General features: G+C 38.6%; 1 protein-coding gene across 2 annotated transcripts in view; it reads left to right on the forward strand.

The window, feature by feature from the left end:
* CASK (calcium/calmodulin dependent serine protein kinase) overlaps nucleotides 1–17,983 on the forward strand; it is a 233,534-nt gene that overhangs the window by 164,718 nt on the left and 50,833 nt on the right. For both annotated transcript variants that reach the window (XM_068417554.1, XM_068417564.1), the window contains exon 11: nucleotides 165–286. In XM_068417554.1, the coding sequence (XP_068273655.1) occupies nucleotides 165–286 (122 nt within the window). The remainder of the gene's footprint in view (nucleotides 1–164; nucleotides 287–17,983) is intronic.

Here is a 17,983-nt window from a genome sequence, read left to right on the forward strand (position 1 = left end):
GTTTATTCAGTGAGTTTTCCTGTAAAAACTCCAGCTTTTTAAAGTTCCTGTTTCAGTTGTACCAGGTGGAGTGAAAGTTCCCCTTTCCAAAGTTCAGTTTACTGTGATTCTTTGCTTTATTGATTTTTATTCTTTCCTTTTTTTTCCTGTTTATTGCCCCATAGGAGCAGTCTCACAGGTGCTGGACAGCCTGGAAGAAATTCATGCACTTACAGACTGCAGCGAAAAAGACTTAGATTTTCTTCACAGTGTTTTCCAGGATCAGCATCTTCACACGCTACTAGATGTAAGTTTTCTGCGATAAACAATTTGAATACATTTCTGTATCTGTTGTTCATTGGGTAATATTTTGTTTTATCCTGAATATATTCTCTTTTTTAGTTTCATACCAAAATGAATTTTTTAGGTGTGGAATATAACAATCAACTAGTACTTTACAGAAAAATACATTTTAGAACTATATATACAGAATATTTTAGAATATGTAAGTGGTTAATGACTTGGTTTGAATTAATAGCTTTGCTTTAGGATAATTTATCAGAACAGGCTTTTTCTTTTGATAAGGGACGGATTTTATTTTTTATTTTAAATGTGAATTGTAACTTTATAACTGTACAGATTCATTCCTTTTTTATTATTTTTAAGCAATGTAATAATCTTGTACCAGCTCTATCGATGTTCTTACAAGTATGACATTTTTTGTGTGAAACACCTAGGTATGCTTGTTTCTGTCATATTCTTGAACATAGTATGTAATAGGCTTAGTCATTTAAATCTGTATTATTCTGTGGTTCCTGGGAGCTATTACTCCATAAGACAGCAGTGGGTGTTCCACAAGAAAGTGTGCAAAAATTACAAAGCTGGAAGATAAGGTTGGTGCCTCCTGGTACCATTTCTGGTACCAGAACCAATCTGGTTCCCATTTCTTCACTATCTGTAAGCATAGTTCACGGTCTGGTTACACATACAGATCAACTGTGATATCAGGTGGTTCATAGATTTTTTTTTTTTTTTCCTTCAGAAAACTAAAGCACTCTATTTTGCAAAAATAATTTTGAAAAGCAAGTAGTCTGGTGTTTGAGAGAAAAATGCTTGCACGCTACTTATCTTTCTGTACCTTGAGGATTTCCTGTTTTCAAAGTTACTTGTTATCTTGTCACATGCAGAAATCCTGTTTATATTTCCCAATAGTTTTTTAACCAAGAAGGCCTAACAAGGGTCCAAAGAAGGGCAACGAAGCTGGTGAACGGTGTGGAGAACAAGTCTGATGAGGAGCGGCTGAGGGAACTGGGGTTGTTTAGCCTGGAGAAAAGGAGGCTCAGGGGAGACCTTATCGCTCTCTACAACTACCTGAAAGGAGGTTGTAGCGAGGAGGGTGTCAGGCAATAGGATGAGAGGAAATGGCCTCAAGTTGCGCCAGGGGAGGTTTAGATTGGATATCAGGAAAAATTTCTTCACTGAAAGGGTTATCAAGCACAGGAACAGGCTGCCCAGAGAAGTGGTGGAGTCACCATCCCTGGAGGTATTTAAAAGGCAAGTAAATGTGGCACTTACAGACATGGTTTAGTGGTGGACTTGGCAGTGTTAGGTTAATGGTTGGACTCGATGATCTTAAAGGTCCTTTCCAACCAAAACGATTCTATGATTCTAAGCAAATACATTGTACTTTCTCCAAAATTGTGTGAATTTGGGAGAACTTATGTATAGTTCTGAGGTAAAAGTATTTGCTGAACTTCAACTCTCTTCAAAAACAGGAACCTTCAGCGTCACTGCAGGCTTGCACTCTGTCCCTCACATTGAGTGCCAAGACCCTCATTGAAGGACAAATTCAAAAGCATATCATGCTGTCATTCATTTCTGTGTCTGCACGGTATTGCGGTCTAAAATAAAGGTCAAAAAGAAGCAGAAAAAAATTTCCCTGATTTTTTCTGGGATGTATGGATACTTCATGTTAAAGAGAGTGGACTTGCTTTCAGGCAAGACAAGCTTTTTCTAAAGCAATCTCCACCTTCCACTGAGAAAAAAATCACAATGGAATCAAATCCACAGAGACATAGGCTGTGTCCACATTAGCAAGTACTACAACATAACAGTGGCAGATCTGTAGAGCAAAGCAGCTGACAATTCTGTGTATTTTGAGGGCTTTTACTTTATACTAGCTATACGGCAGTCCTATGGACTTGAATAACCACTGGTAGGTGAACAGCACCTTCTATTTTAGTGTCACTTGAGAGTAAATATGCTCTGGTAACACTGTACAAGGCAAACCAAAGAATGGTGGTAGGTGGGCATAATCAGAAGATTCATTTCAAAAATGCATTCTTGAATCAAACCAAAATGCTCATGTGACCATATAGATTATGACCATTTTATTACTATGTCTTAAATTTAATGGCTTGGATACCTCAGTGAATATCACAAATCTGACAAGATGTCTACGCTTTTACCCCGTGAAAGACATGCAGGAAGAGGAGTCATTCCAGCTATCTGATCTGCAGGTAGATGTGGTTGTAGTGTAGTTTCTGAAAAATTGTTGTTGAATTCTTTAGTTCCTATATGCAGCTTTGCAAGGGTATGTTCTGAATGTAAATGGTGCCATAGTTTCTTTGGTATCCAAACTCTTTAAAATGTAGTAGACAATTTGTACACTTCTTACAATTTGTTTAGTGATTGGTGAATAGTGGGCCACCTGGATTCTGTGCATCCTTCAACTTTAAAGGATTCAAATCTACACATACTTCCTTCTGGAAGAGGACCCAGCTGCAGGGTCTGAACTGGCCTGTATGGGAACATAAGCCTTCTCATAAAGCTTTCCCACAACATAGCTGCCTGTATGACTCAAAGAACCAAAGACAGTTATCTGTTAAGTGATGAGGGCATTGCTCTGGCACAAGATTCTACAGTTCTAGTCTTTCTTTGTTCTTGATAACTGTTTATGCATTTTACATTAAGTAGTCATTGGATAAAATTATATGAAGCATGCAGGAAGAAGGTATTAAGACCTTGTGACTTTCCTGAATTGCGTCTCCAACAACTCATCTTGCAATTTGCATTAAAATATGATTTTTTTTTCTCAGTTGTAAGTTCATCTAGCTTGTGTTTCAGATGCTTAAATTACTCTGTCTTTTTATATTGAATGCTGCAGTATAGAAAGGTGATCATATAATATAAATGAGAAATAAAAATCTGGACAGGAAGAGAATAACATGAGTGTAGTAATAAGAACTGAAACACTTATGTCACTCATGTGGGAAGGTTTTAGATATTCATTAACCATTATTATGTTGTCCTATAACTTTTGGTCTTTGGTAAACCAGATGGCCTTAGCTTAAGTATTCTGCTGTATGACAGGTATACCAGACATTAAGTCACGGTTCTGCAATGCATTTGCCTTTTTCTGTTCTTTACAGTACCAGTCTTCACTAATGATCTAATATTTCTGTAATGGTCTGCTGTAGCCTTTTAAACAAGAAAAAAACTGCAATTAATTCATACAATTTTGCCGTTCAGTTTTTTAAAAGTCATGAGCATTCTTTTAGACAGAAAGAGAAGAAAGAGACACATTTAAATGCACATTATAATAACATATTTGTGAGGAAAAAATGCTATCAAAAAGCATTTTTGTTTTATTATGATATGTAGAATGGGGATGATAGAATCTTCCCAAACATACTTTGATTAGAATAATACAAAATAAAATTCTAAAAGATTGCAATGTCTTGAAATACATATTTGAAAGACTTTGAAAAGCTACCCATATTTGAAAGGGTAGCTTTTTCATTTCAGTAACTTGAATGTGGGAGATTTATTTCTGTTTAAACATTGATACTATTCCAGTTTCTCTCAGAACTCTGAAAAAATCAGCAGTTGTACTTGGATGAAGTTCTGTCAGGGAAACTGTTTATTCCTGTGAGTATTTGGGGTTAATGAGGCCACCAGAACAAGTCACCTGTGAAGCATTATATTCCACTAAGTGGGAATTTTATAATCTGTTGTGAAGTTGTGGCTGTCATTTTGTGTTAAAACTACTGTTCCTCTTCCTTGGCCTTTTTCCACAGTTAAATTTGTTCTCATGTTCCTACTCTTTCTCAAGAGTTATCCTTATTTTTAGATTAGGCACATGATGATAGTTCACTTCTGCTGCTGAAATACCTCCTTTTGCTTCTGAACTAACGCTTTTTCTGAAAGCAAAAAAAAAAAGAAAGGACAATCTTTGTGTTAAAAGTGCAAGTTACCCACGTATTGTTTTTTTCAGGTAATATAGATCGCAAAATAGAACTCTTCTTTCTCAGTAGTTCATTAACTTAGGTGTTGTGAGAACAGGACCTCTGAAGGCCATAGAAAGCAGCGTTCCTATCGTGCTATCGATTGTTTTTAATTGATTCATTTATGTATGTCTGTTTAGATAGCTATCTTAAGACTCTCTTCCACTTTACTTGGGTGCCAAAGCTGTTCAAAACAAGGGGGAGAAAGGTGCCAGCTACTTACAAAGTAATTTATATTCACTCTGGGCCAAATCCTGCAAATACACCAGCATATCTTGATGTGGGCTTATTGAATAGATTCATTGTCTGATTTTTTTCATAATTTTACAGAATCCCTCTATTGTGTTGAGTGTTTTGTTCCTGTACAAAAGTTACACAATTCATTATTAAAAACTTAATTTTGTTTACTGGGGAGAGCAAAGAAAAGGGCCTTCTAGAAAAAAAAAAAAAAAAATTTAGAAATATTCACTACCTTAAAAAAACCCTACTGTTTAATAATTTATCTTTCTTGTAAAGTAAAATTGGACAGATTTTATTTTTTTCTTGCTTCTGTTAGAAATGCGGTGATCAAAATTTTGGTGAATGCTGTAGGACATTCCTGTGTATGACTAAGAACTGTCTGGGTTTATGCCTGTTTAAAGCTTTATAGATTGTTTCGTTCTGGTATCCAATTTAGATCATAAAGAATGTAATATAGTTAAGTAAAGGATATAAATAACTTTATGGAAAAACAGAGCTCAATTAGTAGTGAAGCAGCTTTTTATTACTGCTGACAGATTTTTAGAAGCCTTATCAAATGCTTTGATTAAGATTTTTTTACTGACTGTGATGAAAGAGATCCTGGGAGGCATTGCTGTCTTGTGTCAGCCGTACCGATAAAGAAGTTGGAAATAAATGTGAGGAGGTTACTAATTTTCGAGACACTGGTGTTTGGCTATTTCCTGTATCATGACAAAAGATTTTTACTTTAATGATTATTTGTTTTGAAAAGTATACTGGGCTTCAGTGCTGTGCCTAATGGGGAATATCTTTACATATTGTGTTCCATCTCTATCAGTGCATCAAAGGAAGCAAGGTTTGCTAAAAAGTAAAACCAGAAGCTGCTATTTTATGTAGCTGCCTACATTGAAAGAGACAAGAGAAATCTTTCTTCTGTTGAGTCAAGTAGTTTGGTCACCTCTCCAGGGACGCTTTCTGCGAGTGATTCTGAATGCAGATGTCATTCGATTTACAAGTGAGATTTTTGCTCAGCAGGAGAATAATATCAGCTTTTGTGTGTCTGGGGCCTCTCTATGCTACTGGCTTTGTCTGCATGTGTCTGTCCAGAGTCTGATAGTTCTCTAGGCTGATATCTTTTGGCTGTTAATTTAAGAAGTTTGTTACATTATTTTCATAGATGGAAACGTTAAGGTAAGTGTTGTTATTTGTGCAAGTATATCTGTGATAGAAGCGTTATGAACTTCAAAGAAAGTTTATTTTACTTTTTGCTGGCTTAACACATTACACACATACAGTTTTAACTAAATGAGACTAAATAAATTTTGGAGTAGCTGTATTTATTATATATCTGTATGTGTAGCCACTTCTTCCCTTTAGAGTTTAATGTATATTCACAGTGCATATATTTAAGGCATACTGAATTTTCAAGAGAATCTCGCTTTTATGTCTGTTATCCTTTGCTGCTAATGGTAATGTTTCAAAGGAACATGGATCCATGCACACTTCAGACTTCCCTTAGTGTTTCTTTTCAACTCAGTCATCTGAACAGATTCGGTCCTGAAGTCCAGACTTTTAAGGAAACATATTTTCTCTTTTGCTAGAAAAAATGTTGTTGGGACCTCAGTTTAGCCTCTTACATGGTTGGCTAAAGCTTTCTGCTGGGTTTGTTTTGGTTTGTTCTGTTTACCCTCTCGATGTTGGACGTTGGCATGGTAAATTTGAACATCTTTTGTAAAAATATCAGTTATTCAGCAGTGTCCAGCTATGGCTGATACTACAGTTCTCTATTTGAAAATGTTTTAAACTCTTCATACGTTTATCCCTGATTTGCTCTTTTCTGAGCAAAGTGTATTAATTTAACAATTCTATTATATCCTTTGGAAAAAAACAAAGCAAGAGATATTTTGATTTCTATTTTCAGGACGCTTTCATTTCCTTCTTCCTTTCTTTTCTTTTAAATCATGAATAGACTGGTGGAATATCTATCATATGATATAGAAAAGAAAATAAAACCAGCAGCTGTGTATAAAAAGCTTACATATTTTCATGAATCATCTAGTTTTTCTGTATTTTGATTTGAATAAGAATGGCTTTCTATGTGAATTACTTAGTGTGGTTCAAGTGTTTTGGATCAGCATTGGTCCTTACCCTCTTGAATACTGATTATGTTAAAACTAATAAGTGGAGCATGTTTTAGTGAAACATGAAATGTGTTTCTTTTGCAAAAACAGATCAGAAAGTGTATGTGTGCTATATGTCTTGCTAAACTCCCTCGGAACATATTATGCTTATGTGAAATAATCCTTTCTCATTTTTAAAATGCCTTGTTTTCCTATTTTTAATTATCCTTTAATTGATATGTTTGTAAGACAAAAGCAAATGGAAAATATTTATTAAAAAAAAAAAGAAAAAGAAACTATGTTGGCAGGAAAGCACCTTGCTATTTGGGGAACCAAATCTGGCTTTTATCCCAGTCCAGCAGAGGCAGCATGCTCAGCCCCAGGGAGTGGGAGGGACTGTCTCTCACACTGCAATGGAAACTCCTTTCCTAAGTTGTGTAGAAGAACATTGACCAAGCCTTAGGGAGAACTGTTTGAAGAATTCCTTCAGCAGGTGGGCTGGATCATCATCACCAGTGCAGTATGCTTTTTCTCTAGAAGGTAACTTCTCTGGAAGGCCATATCTGAAAGAACACTAAAAGCAGAGGGTATTCTAGAATTTCTTCTGCATCATTTCATAATCATTCTCTAAAATACCTTCCATTTTCAACTTCCTTCATGTCTTTTCATTTCATTTTCTGTGTTCCTGGGATATGTAGATCACTGTGCTAGTCAGCATCATCTCATTGTTTTCTTGTTCTTCCTGTTTCTCTGTCTTAGAAATTTATATAGAAAATTTGTCTTATATTTAGTCTTCTGAGCAGAAACCATTTTTGTTCCATGTTCTTATAATATCTTATATAACACTGATATATGACTGGGTCTTTTAAACAGAAGACTAATACAAATAAAAGCTAACAGTAACTTTTATATTGATTAAGATTAATCTTTGAGAAATTTATATATCCACCACCTTCCAACCATGCAAAATTCTGGGTCAGATTGCATGATATTATGATAGTTACTTTGTTGCACTTAACCTGTTTTCTTTCTAACTAACGTTCTGTCATTTCTGTGTATTTGTAAGCATAGTACTGATGTGGTGAATCATCAAGTGAAATGCAGCTTAGTAAAGTATGTACTTTAAATTAAAATTGTACTATTTAGCCCATTCCTCTTGGCCTAATGTCATCTTCCCTGTGTCAATGGTGTGTCATTGTGAGTATCTGTGCAAGTGTGTGTGTGTCTGTGTGCACCAACATATCTTACTCCAAAAGCGTAAATCTGTAGACTTGTTTTTTAGTATGTGGAATTAAACATTCCTTTGATTACAGTGTATTTTTATGTTACTGGGCTGTGATCTGTCAAAGAACACGAGAATTGTATTCCTGGCACTTGCAGAACATTTAATTAACTTCACTGATATTCTTTTGAGGTGAGGAGGATCATTTTCATATTTGACTGTCTACATATTCTTCACTTCTTTTTATGTTGAGTGTAGTCCAAGTTAGTTTCAGTTCCTTTTTTACCATAACGGCTACCTGTTTGTTTTTTTTTCTTATAAAACTTCAGATTCTCAGATTTATTATTTCTCCAGGAGCTTGGGACTTACTCTGAGAAATTACAAAAATAAAGAAATGCTACAGCACCTGGGATACAGCTCACAAATCTTGAATAACACTTCTGCTTTGTTGGTGCTGGGAGCTTTCTTCAGAATGATACTTCAGTCTACACTTAGTTTACATTAAAATACCCAAAAGCAATGTACTAACAGCCCAGTTAGCTATGCTTCTATCTTTGAAGTCAGTCAGGCCTCACTGCCTCCTACTTCCAGTTATTCAAGTAGTTGGCTGGTACATGTTGACTATTCTTTGTACTAATGAGCTCATTGCAGTATAATTTTATTCTCTGTATATCATTACAAAAAATTTACATGGTTAGGGAGAAACAAAAATGGTTGTAACTCCGACATTAGCACCTCCTGGTGCAAGATATGCTCAATGTCACAAAGCAGGAGAGAAGCTGTGCTCTTTGCCAACCCCCTGTAATCATTGTAGATTTAGCTGGTTTTATATGGATTCTATATCCCCCTGAAATGACGTTTGTGGTTATTAGCATCCTTTTCTTCAAGGTGGTGATCTAACCCTGAAGAGTTAATTCAACTGACAGAATTGGGAATTAAGTCTACTCAGGCTTAACCTGAGTCGATATTTCCTGCAGTAGGTCATTAGTCCATATAGAAAAGGGAGGGGGCAAGACAGGGGCAAAGGTTATTCTGTGGGGTGTATCAAGGTGTTGTCCATGTTACATAACTCTTTTTATAGCCTTTCCTTAGTTTTCGCTGGTGCACAGGTTGGAAAAGACCTTTAAGATCATAAAGTCCCACCATGAACCTAGCACTGCCAAGTCTACCACTAAACCATGTCCGTAAGTGCCACATCTGCTTGTCTTTTAAATACCTCCAGGGATGGTGACTCCACCACTTCCCTGGGCAGCCCGTTCCAATGTTTGATGACCCTTTTGGTGAAGAAATTTTTCCTAATATCCAATCTAAACCTCCCCTGGCACAACTTGAGGCCATTTCCTCTCGTCCTGTCACTTGTTACCTGGGAAAAGAGATCAACACCCACCTCGCTACAACCTCCTTTCAGGTAGTTCTAGACAGCAATAAGGTCTCCCCTCAGCCTCCTTTTCTCCAGACTACGCAACCCCAATTCACTCAGCCACACATCATGAGACTTCTTGGTGTCATCTTTAAAAGGTGGTTTGCCATATTTTTGTTAAGATCAGCTTCGATTAGATATCTGGTGCAGCAAAAAAAATTAAGTGACTCTGTTATTGAAATAACGGGATTTTTCTGTCCTTGAAATTACAAATGTGTTAAAGTACCTTGCGAAATAATGATCTAAGCCCATGTCTTTCACAACAGTGCTACTGGTACGTGCCAGAATGAGAGTGGGGTTTTTTTATTGGGACCATTGAATTTAATTGTGTTGATTTTCTGACTGCTATGCTTGTTTTCTTGGTACTGCTATGTGCAGAGCAATACCTTTATCTCATCCTAGTTGTACTTCATTCATCTTTCCAAATGAAGTTAAAACGTTTACAAAGTGAAGAGAGAAAAATCCGGTTTATGATACAGGAATGGACTTGAGACACACAAAAAAAAAAAAAAAAAGTAGCTGGAGGGACTTGTGGTGGAGAGTTCCTGAAAAAGAAAAAGATTAAATGGCACACTGAAGATGTCTTGTAGTGTATAGTGGAGGATGGAACAGTACCGTAGATATCTGCAGTCAGCTCATGGCAGCAGAAATTGAAGAGTTCCCACCTCCTTTGAGGAGGTAGGAAAACATCTTAGTCAGTCTACTTAAATCTAAATAATTTTTGTTTTGTCACTATGGTTTTAAAATGTAGCGTGTATTTGTTCAAGATTATTCAATCCTAGGCTTTGCTTACCACACTTTCCAATGTGAGAGAACATATGTTTACCTACATGTATTGCATATGATGTAGAATTTTGCTAAATTGCAACCTCTTCCTCTTTGGCAAGCTATGTACATGTACTGTCTGGCATATCTTTTAACATCTGCTATCACTTGTTGAGAACTGCAGCTTCTACAGTCAGTAGCATTTTCATTATGAGTATTAATATGGGTTTTTCTTAAAATATGAGACAAATTACTAGGTTAGAGTCCTGATTTATAGTGAAATATATTGCTGTCACATAATGGATTCATTATACATGCATGAGGCATTTAGGGGCATCTGAAATTAAATAGAAGGAAATAATGTCTCGTGTGATTTTGAGGAGTAGCATAACTTTATTATCAGTACTTCTGTGACACAATTAAAAAAAAAAGCTTCTTGGTAAATACAAAGCAGATCAAGAGACACAATTTAAAAGGATGGTTGTGGAGAAAACACACACACGCCCTGCAGTTTGTTTTGTACTAATATAGTCCTTTCCTCAGCTGTTCTGCCTCTGAAGTGTGAAGGCTTTGAATTTACAGAGTAAGTGCATAGCACATGGTAGTTTCTGCTGAAAAGGAATATGTTCTACAACAGAGCTAAAATTTGTTCATAGCTTGTGTATGCTGAAGGTAAAAAGTTAGCCCCTTGCAAAGAAATAGAGCATACAAGTCAGATATTACTGAGCATCTTGACACTTGACCATGTGGTTTGAACCAGTATGAGCATATGTGTGTCTTTGAATCTGCTTTTAACTATATCAGTTCAAAAAATAAAATTAGACAAAAGATTGATTTAAAACAAACTGAAAATTTGGTGTTCTATGAAGACTGTAAAAAGCAATATGCCATGTAATATGCATAAGTAGAAATATTTCCTTTATCATTTTAAAAGCTAAAATTGCTGCTTGTCCAAACTAGCAGTGTAAGAACTACAGTTAAAAAATAGTTACACCCACATACATAAGCACAGTGGATTTAGTGTACGGAGCTGCACAGATTTCTGTAGTCTTATTTTCAGATTGAACTTTGTGTGATTTCCCCACAGTTCATGACTACCTACAGTTTCACTACAGAATTGTAACCTATTCAGAGAATTTAAACTTGGATACATTTTTGCTTTTATAAGTTTTGATCAAGAGATAGGTACAGCAGATATCTCAACATTTAGCTACATAACAGAATGGAAAGCCTTTTCAGTGCTCTATACCCTAACCTTGCAGTTCCCCAGTGTTTCCAAGCATACAAAATATGTCAATGCAAGATTTAGGTGATAAAATATTGAGTGGTAATGTATATAATGCCACTTGGCATCTTTGCCTTTTGCCAACACTGGCAAAGGGCTGTATGCTCTCCTTCCAACTGTCACATAACCAAATGGCTACCAATAGACAGACCCTGTGAAGGCCATGAGGAGAATTTCTTTCTGGGTTCCTTTTTACCCCTTGGATTACTCCGAAGGCAGTGCATACACAGTCTTTTGGCTGTGCACTTCTTAGGGATTGGGGCAATGTGTTTTCCCTCTGAAAGGAAGCCTGCAATCATTTCAGGGTTCCACCTTAATAAAACAGATACCACATCTGTCACCTTCTGTCCTTTAATTTGTGTTCATCCTCAGTAGAATGAACCTTGATTGTGCTTTACTAAGGTGCTCTTCTAGCGACTCAGTAGGACCACATCTGACAGGCAGTGTTTGTTGTCATGTATAGCACACTGAAGGGTCAGGGAATTTTATTCTAGCAGTTCTTGAAGCAGATCAGTTAATTTATTTCCTTCTCCAGTAGTAAGGCATTAACCACCAAGAAACATGTAGTATCCTCTGCGTTCATCAGAAAGGTGGTCATTAACAACCCGTTAACATTTATTAAACATTTTCCAGTTGGCATTTAGCTTCATTGGTATGTCAGTTTTGCATGGTCAGAATTTCAGGTTTTGTGTATGCAATACAATGAAATTTGTCATTCTTACTCTCTAGAAGACAATTGTTTGCCAGTCGTGTGCAGTGGGAATTGAACTAATACACAGAGAAAAATGTTCTGCCCAGTTTGGTTGGGTTTCCTCTCCTCTCTTATTCACCGCAGAAGTTAAGTTCTTGATTTAAAATAAAACAAGTGGAGAAGCCCAAATGTGGAATGAAGTGAAGAAGCCCAAACATGGAATGATCCCAAAAAAACAAAGCAGCTTCAAGTAAAAGTTGAAATTCCATAGGGTTGAGAGTTTGTGGGTGCGAATTAAGGGGCAGGCTGGCAGGGGTGATACTGTTGTGGGTGTCTATTACAGGCCACCAGATCAGGATGAGGAGGGTGATGAGGCCTTCTACAGGCAGCTGAGAGCAGTCTCGCAATGACAGGGCCTGGTTGTTGTGGGGGATTTCAACTACCCTGATATTTGCTGGGAGGCCTACTCAACCAGCCATCCTCAGTCCAGGAGGTTCCTCCAGTGCATTGATGATAACTTTCTGATGCAAATGGTGGATGAGCCAACTAGGAGAGGAGCGCTGCTGGATCTTATCCTTACTAACAAGGAGGGTCTGGTTGAGGCGGTGAAGGTTGAGGGCAGCCTTTGTTGTCGTGACCATGAGATGGTAGAGTTCAGGATCTCATGTGGCAGGAACAGAATAGCTAGCAGGATTACAACCCTGAACTTCAGGAGGGCCAACTTTGGCCTTTTCAAGCAATTGCTAGGGGAAATCCCATGGGACAGGGTGCTAGAAGGTAAGGGGGCCCAAGATAGTTGGTTAGCATTCAAGGACTGCTTCTTCCGAGCTCAAGATCAGAGCATCCCAGCAGGTAGGAAGTCAAGGAAGGGTACCAGGAGACCTGCATGGTTAAACAGGGAACTGCTGGGCAAACTCAAGTGGAAGAAGAGGGTGTACAGATCATGGAAGGAGGGGCTGACCACTTGGGAGGAATAGAAGTCTGTTGTCAGAGGATGTAGGGAGGCAACTAGGAAAGCTAAGGCCTCCTTGGAATTAAACCTTGCAAGAGAGGTCAAGGACAACAGAAAGGGCTTCTTCAAATACATTGCAGGTAAAACCAACACTAGAGGCAATGTAGGCCCACTGATGAATGAGGTGGGGGCCCTGGAGACAGAGGATAAAAAGAAGGCGGAGTTACTGAATGCCTTCTTTGCCTCTGTCTATACTGCTGGAGGCTGTCCTGAGGAGCCCCGGACCCCTGAGGCCCCAGAAGAAGTCAGGATAGAGGAGGAATCTGTCTTGGTTGATGAGGGCTGGGTCAGGGACCAATTAAGCAACCTGGACGTCCATAAATCCATGGGCCCTGATGGGATGCACCCGCGGGTGCTGAGGGAGCTGGCGGAAGTCATTGCTAGGCCACTCTCCATCATCTTTGCTAAGTCGTGGGCAACGGGAAAGGTGCCTGAGGACTGGAGGAAAGCGAATGTCACTCCAGTCTTCAAAAAGGGCAAGAAGGAGGACCCGGGTAACTATAGACCGGTCAGCCTCACCTCCATCCCCGGAAAGGTGATGGAACAACTTGTCCTTGGTGCTGTCTCTAGGCACATCAAGGGTAGGGGGATCATTAGGGACACTCAGCATGGCTTCACCAAGGAGAAGTCATGCTTAACCAACTTGATAGCCTTTTATGAGGACATAACCCAGTGGATAGATGATGGTAAAGCTGTGGATGTGGTCTATCTCGATTTCAGTAAAGCGTTTGACACTGTCTCCCACAGCATCCTCGCAGCTAAACTGCGGAAGCGTGGTCTGGATGATCGGGTAGTGAGGTGGATTGTGAACTGGCTGAAGGAAAGAAGCCAGAGAGTGGTGGTCAATGGGACTGAGTCCAGTTGGAGGCCTGCGTCTAGCGGAGTCCCTCAAGGGTCAGTACTGGGACCAGCACTATTCAATATATTCATTAATGACTTGGATGAGGGAATAGAGTGCACTGTCAGCAAGTTCGCTGATGACACCAAACTGGGATGAGTGACTGACACACTGGAAGGCTGCGCAGCCATTCAGAGGGACCTAGACAGGCTTGAGAGTTGGGCGGGGAGAAACTTAATGAAATATAACAAGGGCAAGTGTAGAGTCCTGCATCTGGGCAAGAACAACCCCATGTATGAGTACAAGTTGGGGACAGACCTGTTGGAGAGCAGCGTAGGGGAAAGGGACCTGGGGGTCCTAGTGGACAGCAGGATGACCATGAGCCAGCAGTGTGCCCTGGTGGCCAAGAAGGCCAATGGCATCCTGGGGTGTATTAGAAGGGTGAGGTTAGCAGGTCAAGAGAGGTTCTCCTCCCCCTCTACTCTGCCCTGGTGAGGCCGCATCTGGAATATTGTGTCCAGTTCTGGGCCCCTCAGTTCAAGAAGGACAGGGAACTGCTAGAGAGAGTCCAGCGCAGAGCCACGAAGATGATTAAGGGGGTGGAACATCTCCCTTATGAGGAGAGGCTGAGGGAGCTGGGTCTCTTTAGCTTGGAGAAGAGGAGACTGAGGGGTGACCTCATTAATGTTTATAAATATGGAAAGGGCAAGTGTCATGAGGATGGAGCCAGGCTCTTCTCAGTGACATCCCTTGACAGGACAAGGGGCAATGGGTGCAAGCTGGAACACAGGAGGTTCCACATAAATATGAGGAAAAACTTCTTTACGGTGAGGATGACTGAACACTGGAACAGGCTGCCCAGAGAGGTTGTGGAGTCTCCTTCTCTGAGACATTCAAAACCCGCCTGGACGCGTTCCTGTGTGATATGGTCTAGGCAATCCTGCTCCGGCAGGGGGATTGGACTAGATGATCTTTCGAGGTCCCTTCCAATCCCTAACATTCTGTGATTCTGTGAGTTTACCTGGCACGATTTTTTCTTACCTGATGTTATAGGTAAAGGCATAAGAAAACCTGGGTTTATGTTCATTTCTGACACAGGTAGCAGCGAGTGTAACTCTGTTCTACAAGTAGCACATTATGAATATCTAAGAATACAGATTACTTTTAAAAACAAATTACAGTTGGCCTACATTTTGCAGATAAAAGTTCCTCTAAAAATAAAAGAATGTCTGTATTTCAATTCTATCACATAAATAATCACAGTTAAAGTGAAATTCGGGGTTCTCTTTGGCACTCTAAGGTTTTTTTTACATAAAAGATAATTTATGTGTTTCATGAATGTGAATATGTAGAAAGAAATATAGTATTTCAAATTAGCATAACTTCTGTCAGGGTTACTGAAAGTCTGAGTGCCTGAAGGAACAAGCTGCAGTGGTGGCACCTATCAGTTCTGTGGCATGACAGAAGCAAACTCTTGCGTGTTCAGACAGAATTAATGTACTGCTTCAGACTGTCTTGTTCTGTGAATACTGTGTCAAGGAGTCTTTGCTTTAGCTGATAAACTACTTCCTGAAACCTTCTATCGAAGTAGTTTTGTTTGCTGTTTAATTGCACAGGATGTCACTGTGTAAGGAACTTGAACGCAAAGGTTGATCATACTCCTATTCTACAGTAAGTATTATACAGAAAAAAGTTTGAACCTGTGGAGGACTGTAACCTGTAGTACTCTAGAAGTCACAAAGTAGAGTCTTAAATATGCTTCAGACTTTCATACAGGACAGGGGTCTAACATCTGCTGTAAGATTATGCTGGAAAATTACTGTTAGGTCACTGATGCTAAAATGGTAACAGTGAGCTTCAGGCACAGTTCTTAACGGTGAAAAACAGAGGGTTTAAAAGAACAAACTGTCTTTAAACAAAGTTGAAGATAAAGCCCCTGCTGACTGTGACCTTGTTATTCAGTGTGTTTTCCAGTAGGATTTATTACCTTCAGGGATGTGTTTCCCTGGGCATAATCCCAAGGAAAGAGGCACCCATGGGAAGGTTATAATATTTTGCCTGGAAGAGGAGATGTGAAACAGAACTGGCAGAAGAAAGAATGAAGTGGTCTATCAATTATCTAATTGGCTCTTTAATTTTAGCGCTTCTTTGATATTACTGCTTGTGAATATTATTTCATTCAGTAGGTCATGTATTTCTTTCATACTTGCAGCACGTGAATGCTCTGGGGTAAATGGAGTACCATGATAGGGAGCTGTGAAAGGTAACAGAACAACAAGCCTATTTGTTAGTAAATGTTGCTGTGCAAGGGGCAGCACCTCCACACCAGACTTTTTAGATGGTACAAAAACCTAAAGGTGGTGAAAAACAGTCCTCTAATATCGCTGTGTTGTATATGGTTATATTGTTCAGAAAGCAAAATTAAAATATGTAAGGATATATTTTAATGATTATTTTTAGATGTTTCAGTTCGGGGTTTTAATGTTAGAGGTTGGCAACCCAGTATCTGTCTGAATTATAACTGAATCCTCACAAAATGTGTATTTCTGTTGAAAGATCATGGGGTTTTATGCTCTGGCAGTTAAGTAGCTCTTGTTTTAACAAAATTTTCTTGTTTGTATCACAGAAACTTACAGATTTTGGATCAATAAAATACTTACTTACTTCACTGTGTGATCTAACTGTGAATACATTCAAGATTAGACCAGGTAGTGAGGCTAAATTTCTGCTAGTTGTCATGTATCTAAATATTTCAATGTGACATTGAGTGGGGGTTGTGTTTGGACAGTATTCTGACTCCTCTTACAGGAAATGGTTAAAAAGGAATTTCTGCACATCTGAAAAACTAGTCAGAAGAGAAGAGTTTGTTGTTTTGTCTCGCCGGCCTGATTGTGGATTAGGCTTTGGGCTGTCTGCTTTTAAATATCAGAAGAAACGAGTTCCCTTTATACAGGCAGAAGATAAAGTCTGGACTCCTGTGAAGAACGCTGGTCAACTGATAGTGACAGTACTTGACACGTTGTGGGTATTCTCTTCATATCCTTTGTGTTCCAGCATGCAAAATTTAAAGTAAAACTTGTCTTTTTAAGTAGCAGTACTATTCTGTTAATTAGCTATAATATCAATTTATGTTTGTTATATCAAGCTTTGTTAATATATCAGTTGTGATTGTTAAGCTTTTCTAGAGCAAGCTCTTAATTTTCATTTTCTGTGTAGCAAATGCAGAACTGTTGCTGAGGAGTGAGACTGAGATGTAAAATATTCAAAAGTCTGGAAATTCCAAAGGTTACAATTGCTGTGGCATTTTACAACAATTTTTATTATTATTCTTAGAAATTTTTAATTGTTATGTTTATGCTTATTGCTGAGTGAAATTGGGTTGGGCTGCTGGGGGGAGGGGGCAGAGTTATTTGCTATCACCCCAAAACAGAGCATCCCAGCAAAAAGAAAGCCCATCATTAGGGCACATACAGATTTTGCCCTGCTGAAAGTCTGTTCGTATTATGTAGAAAAGCATTCTGTTGAGGACAGTGAAGAATGAACCAGTTAATTCTGTTCCACAAGGAACCACCTTTGGTGTGGTCCCTGAAGGACTTAGGGCTGCAGGGCTGCTGAAAGACAACAACATTGTAAACAGGCTGGTTTTCTGTGATTAAAATTGTGTAGCTAACTGCACATAGTAATGTGTTCTGTACCACAGGAGTATATAAAGCCTGGCTGTGATTGTCATTAATGTTTAATCTATGATGTGTGCAAGCAGGTTTCATTCAGAGTTTTCTTAAACATTTTGTAAAATGTTCATGTAAAGTTGTGTTGGATTCTTATGTCCAAGGGAAAAAATGTTCTTGTTAATGCATATAAATGAAACCTGTAAATTCACATGCTTTCAGAGGCAAATTATGGAGCTGTAAATTCCCTTCTTCTAAATTGCTTCTGCTATAGCTATTGTTTAAGTGCAAAAATATTTGAAAAATATTGCAAAACAGTCTTTTTTCAAAGATTGCAAAGAAGGTAGGACTGCTTCACCAGTTCTGGTGCGTTAATGCAGAGTATAAGCTTTACTCTTTTTACCAGCTTCTGCTGTGTTCTGGCAGAAAGCTTCTAATCATCTTCTGTAACCAGTAAAGACTAATTATTGTTAGAGTT

The sequence above is a fragment of the Nyctibius grandis genome, chromosome 2 (assembly GCF_013368605.1).
Source record: "Nyctibius grandis isolate bNycGra1 chromosome 2, bNycGra1.pri, whole genome shotgun sequence".
Taxonomy (NCBI): domain Eukaryota; kingdom Metazoa; phylum Chordata; class Aves; order Nyctibiiformes; family Nyctibiidae; genus Nyctibius; species Nyctibius grandis.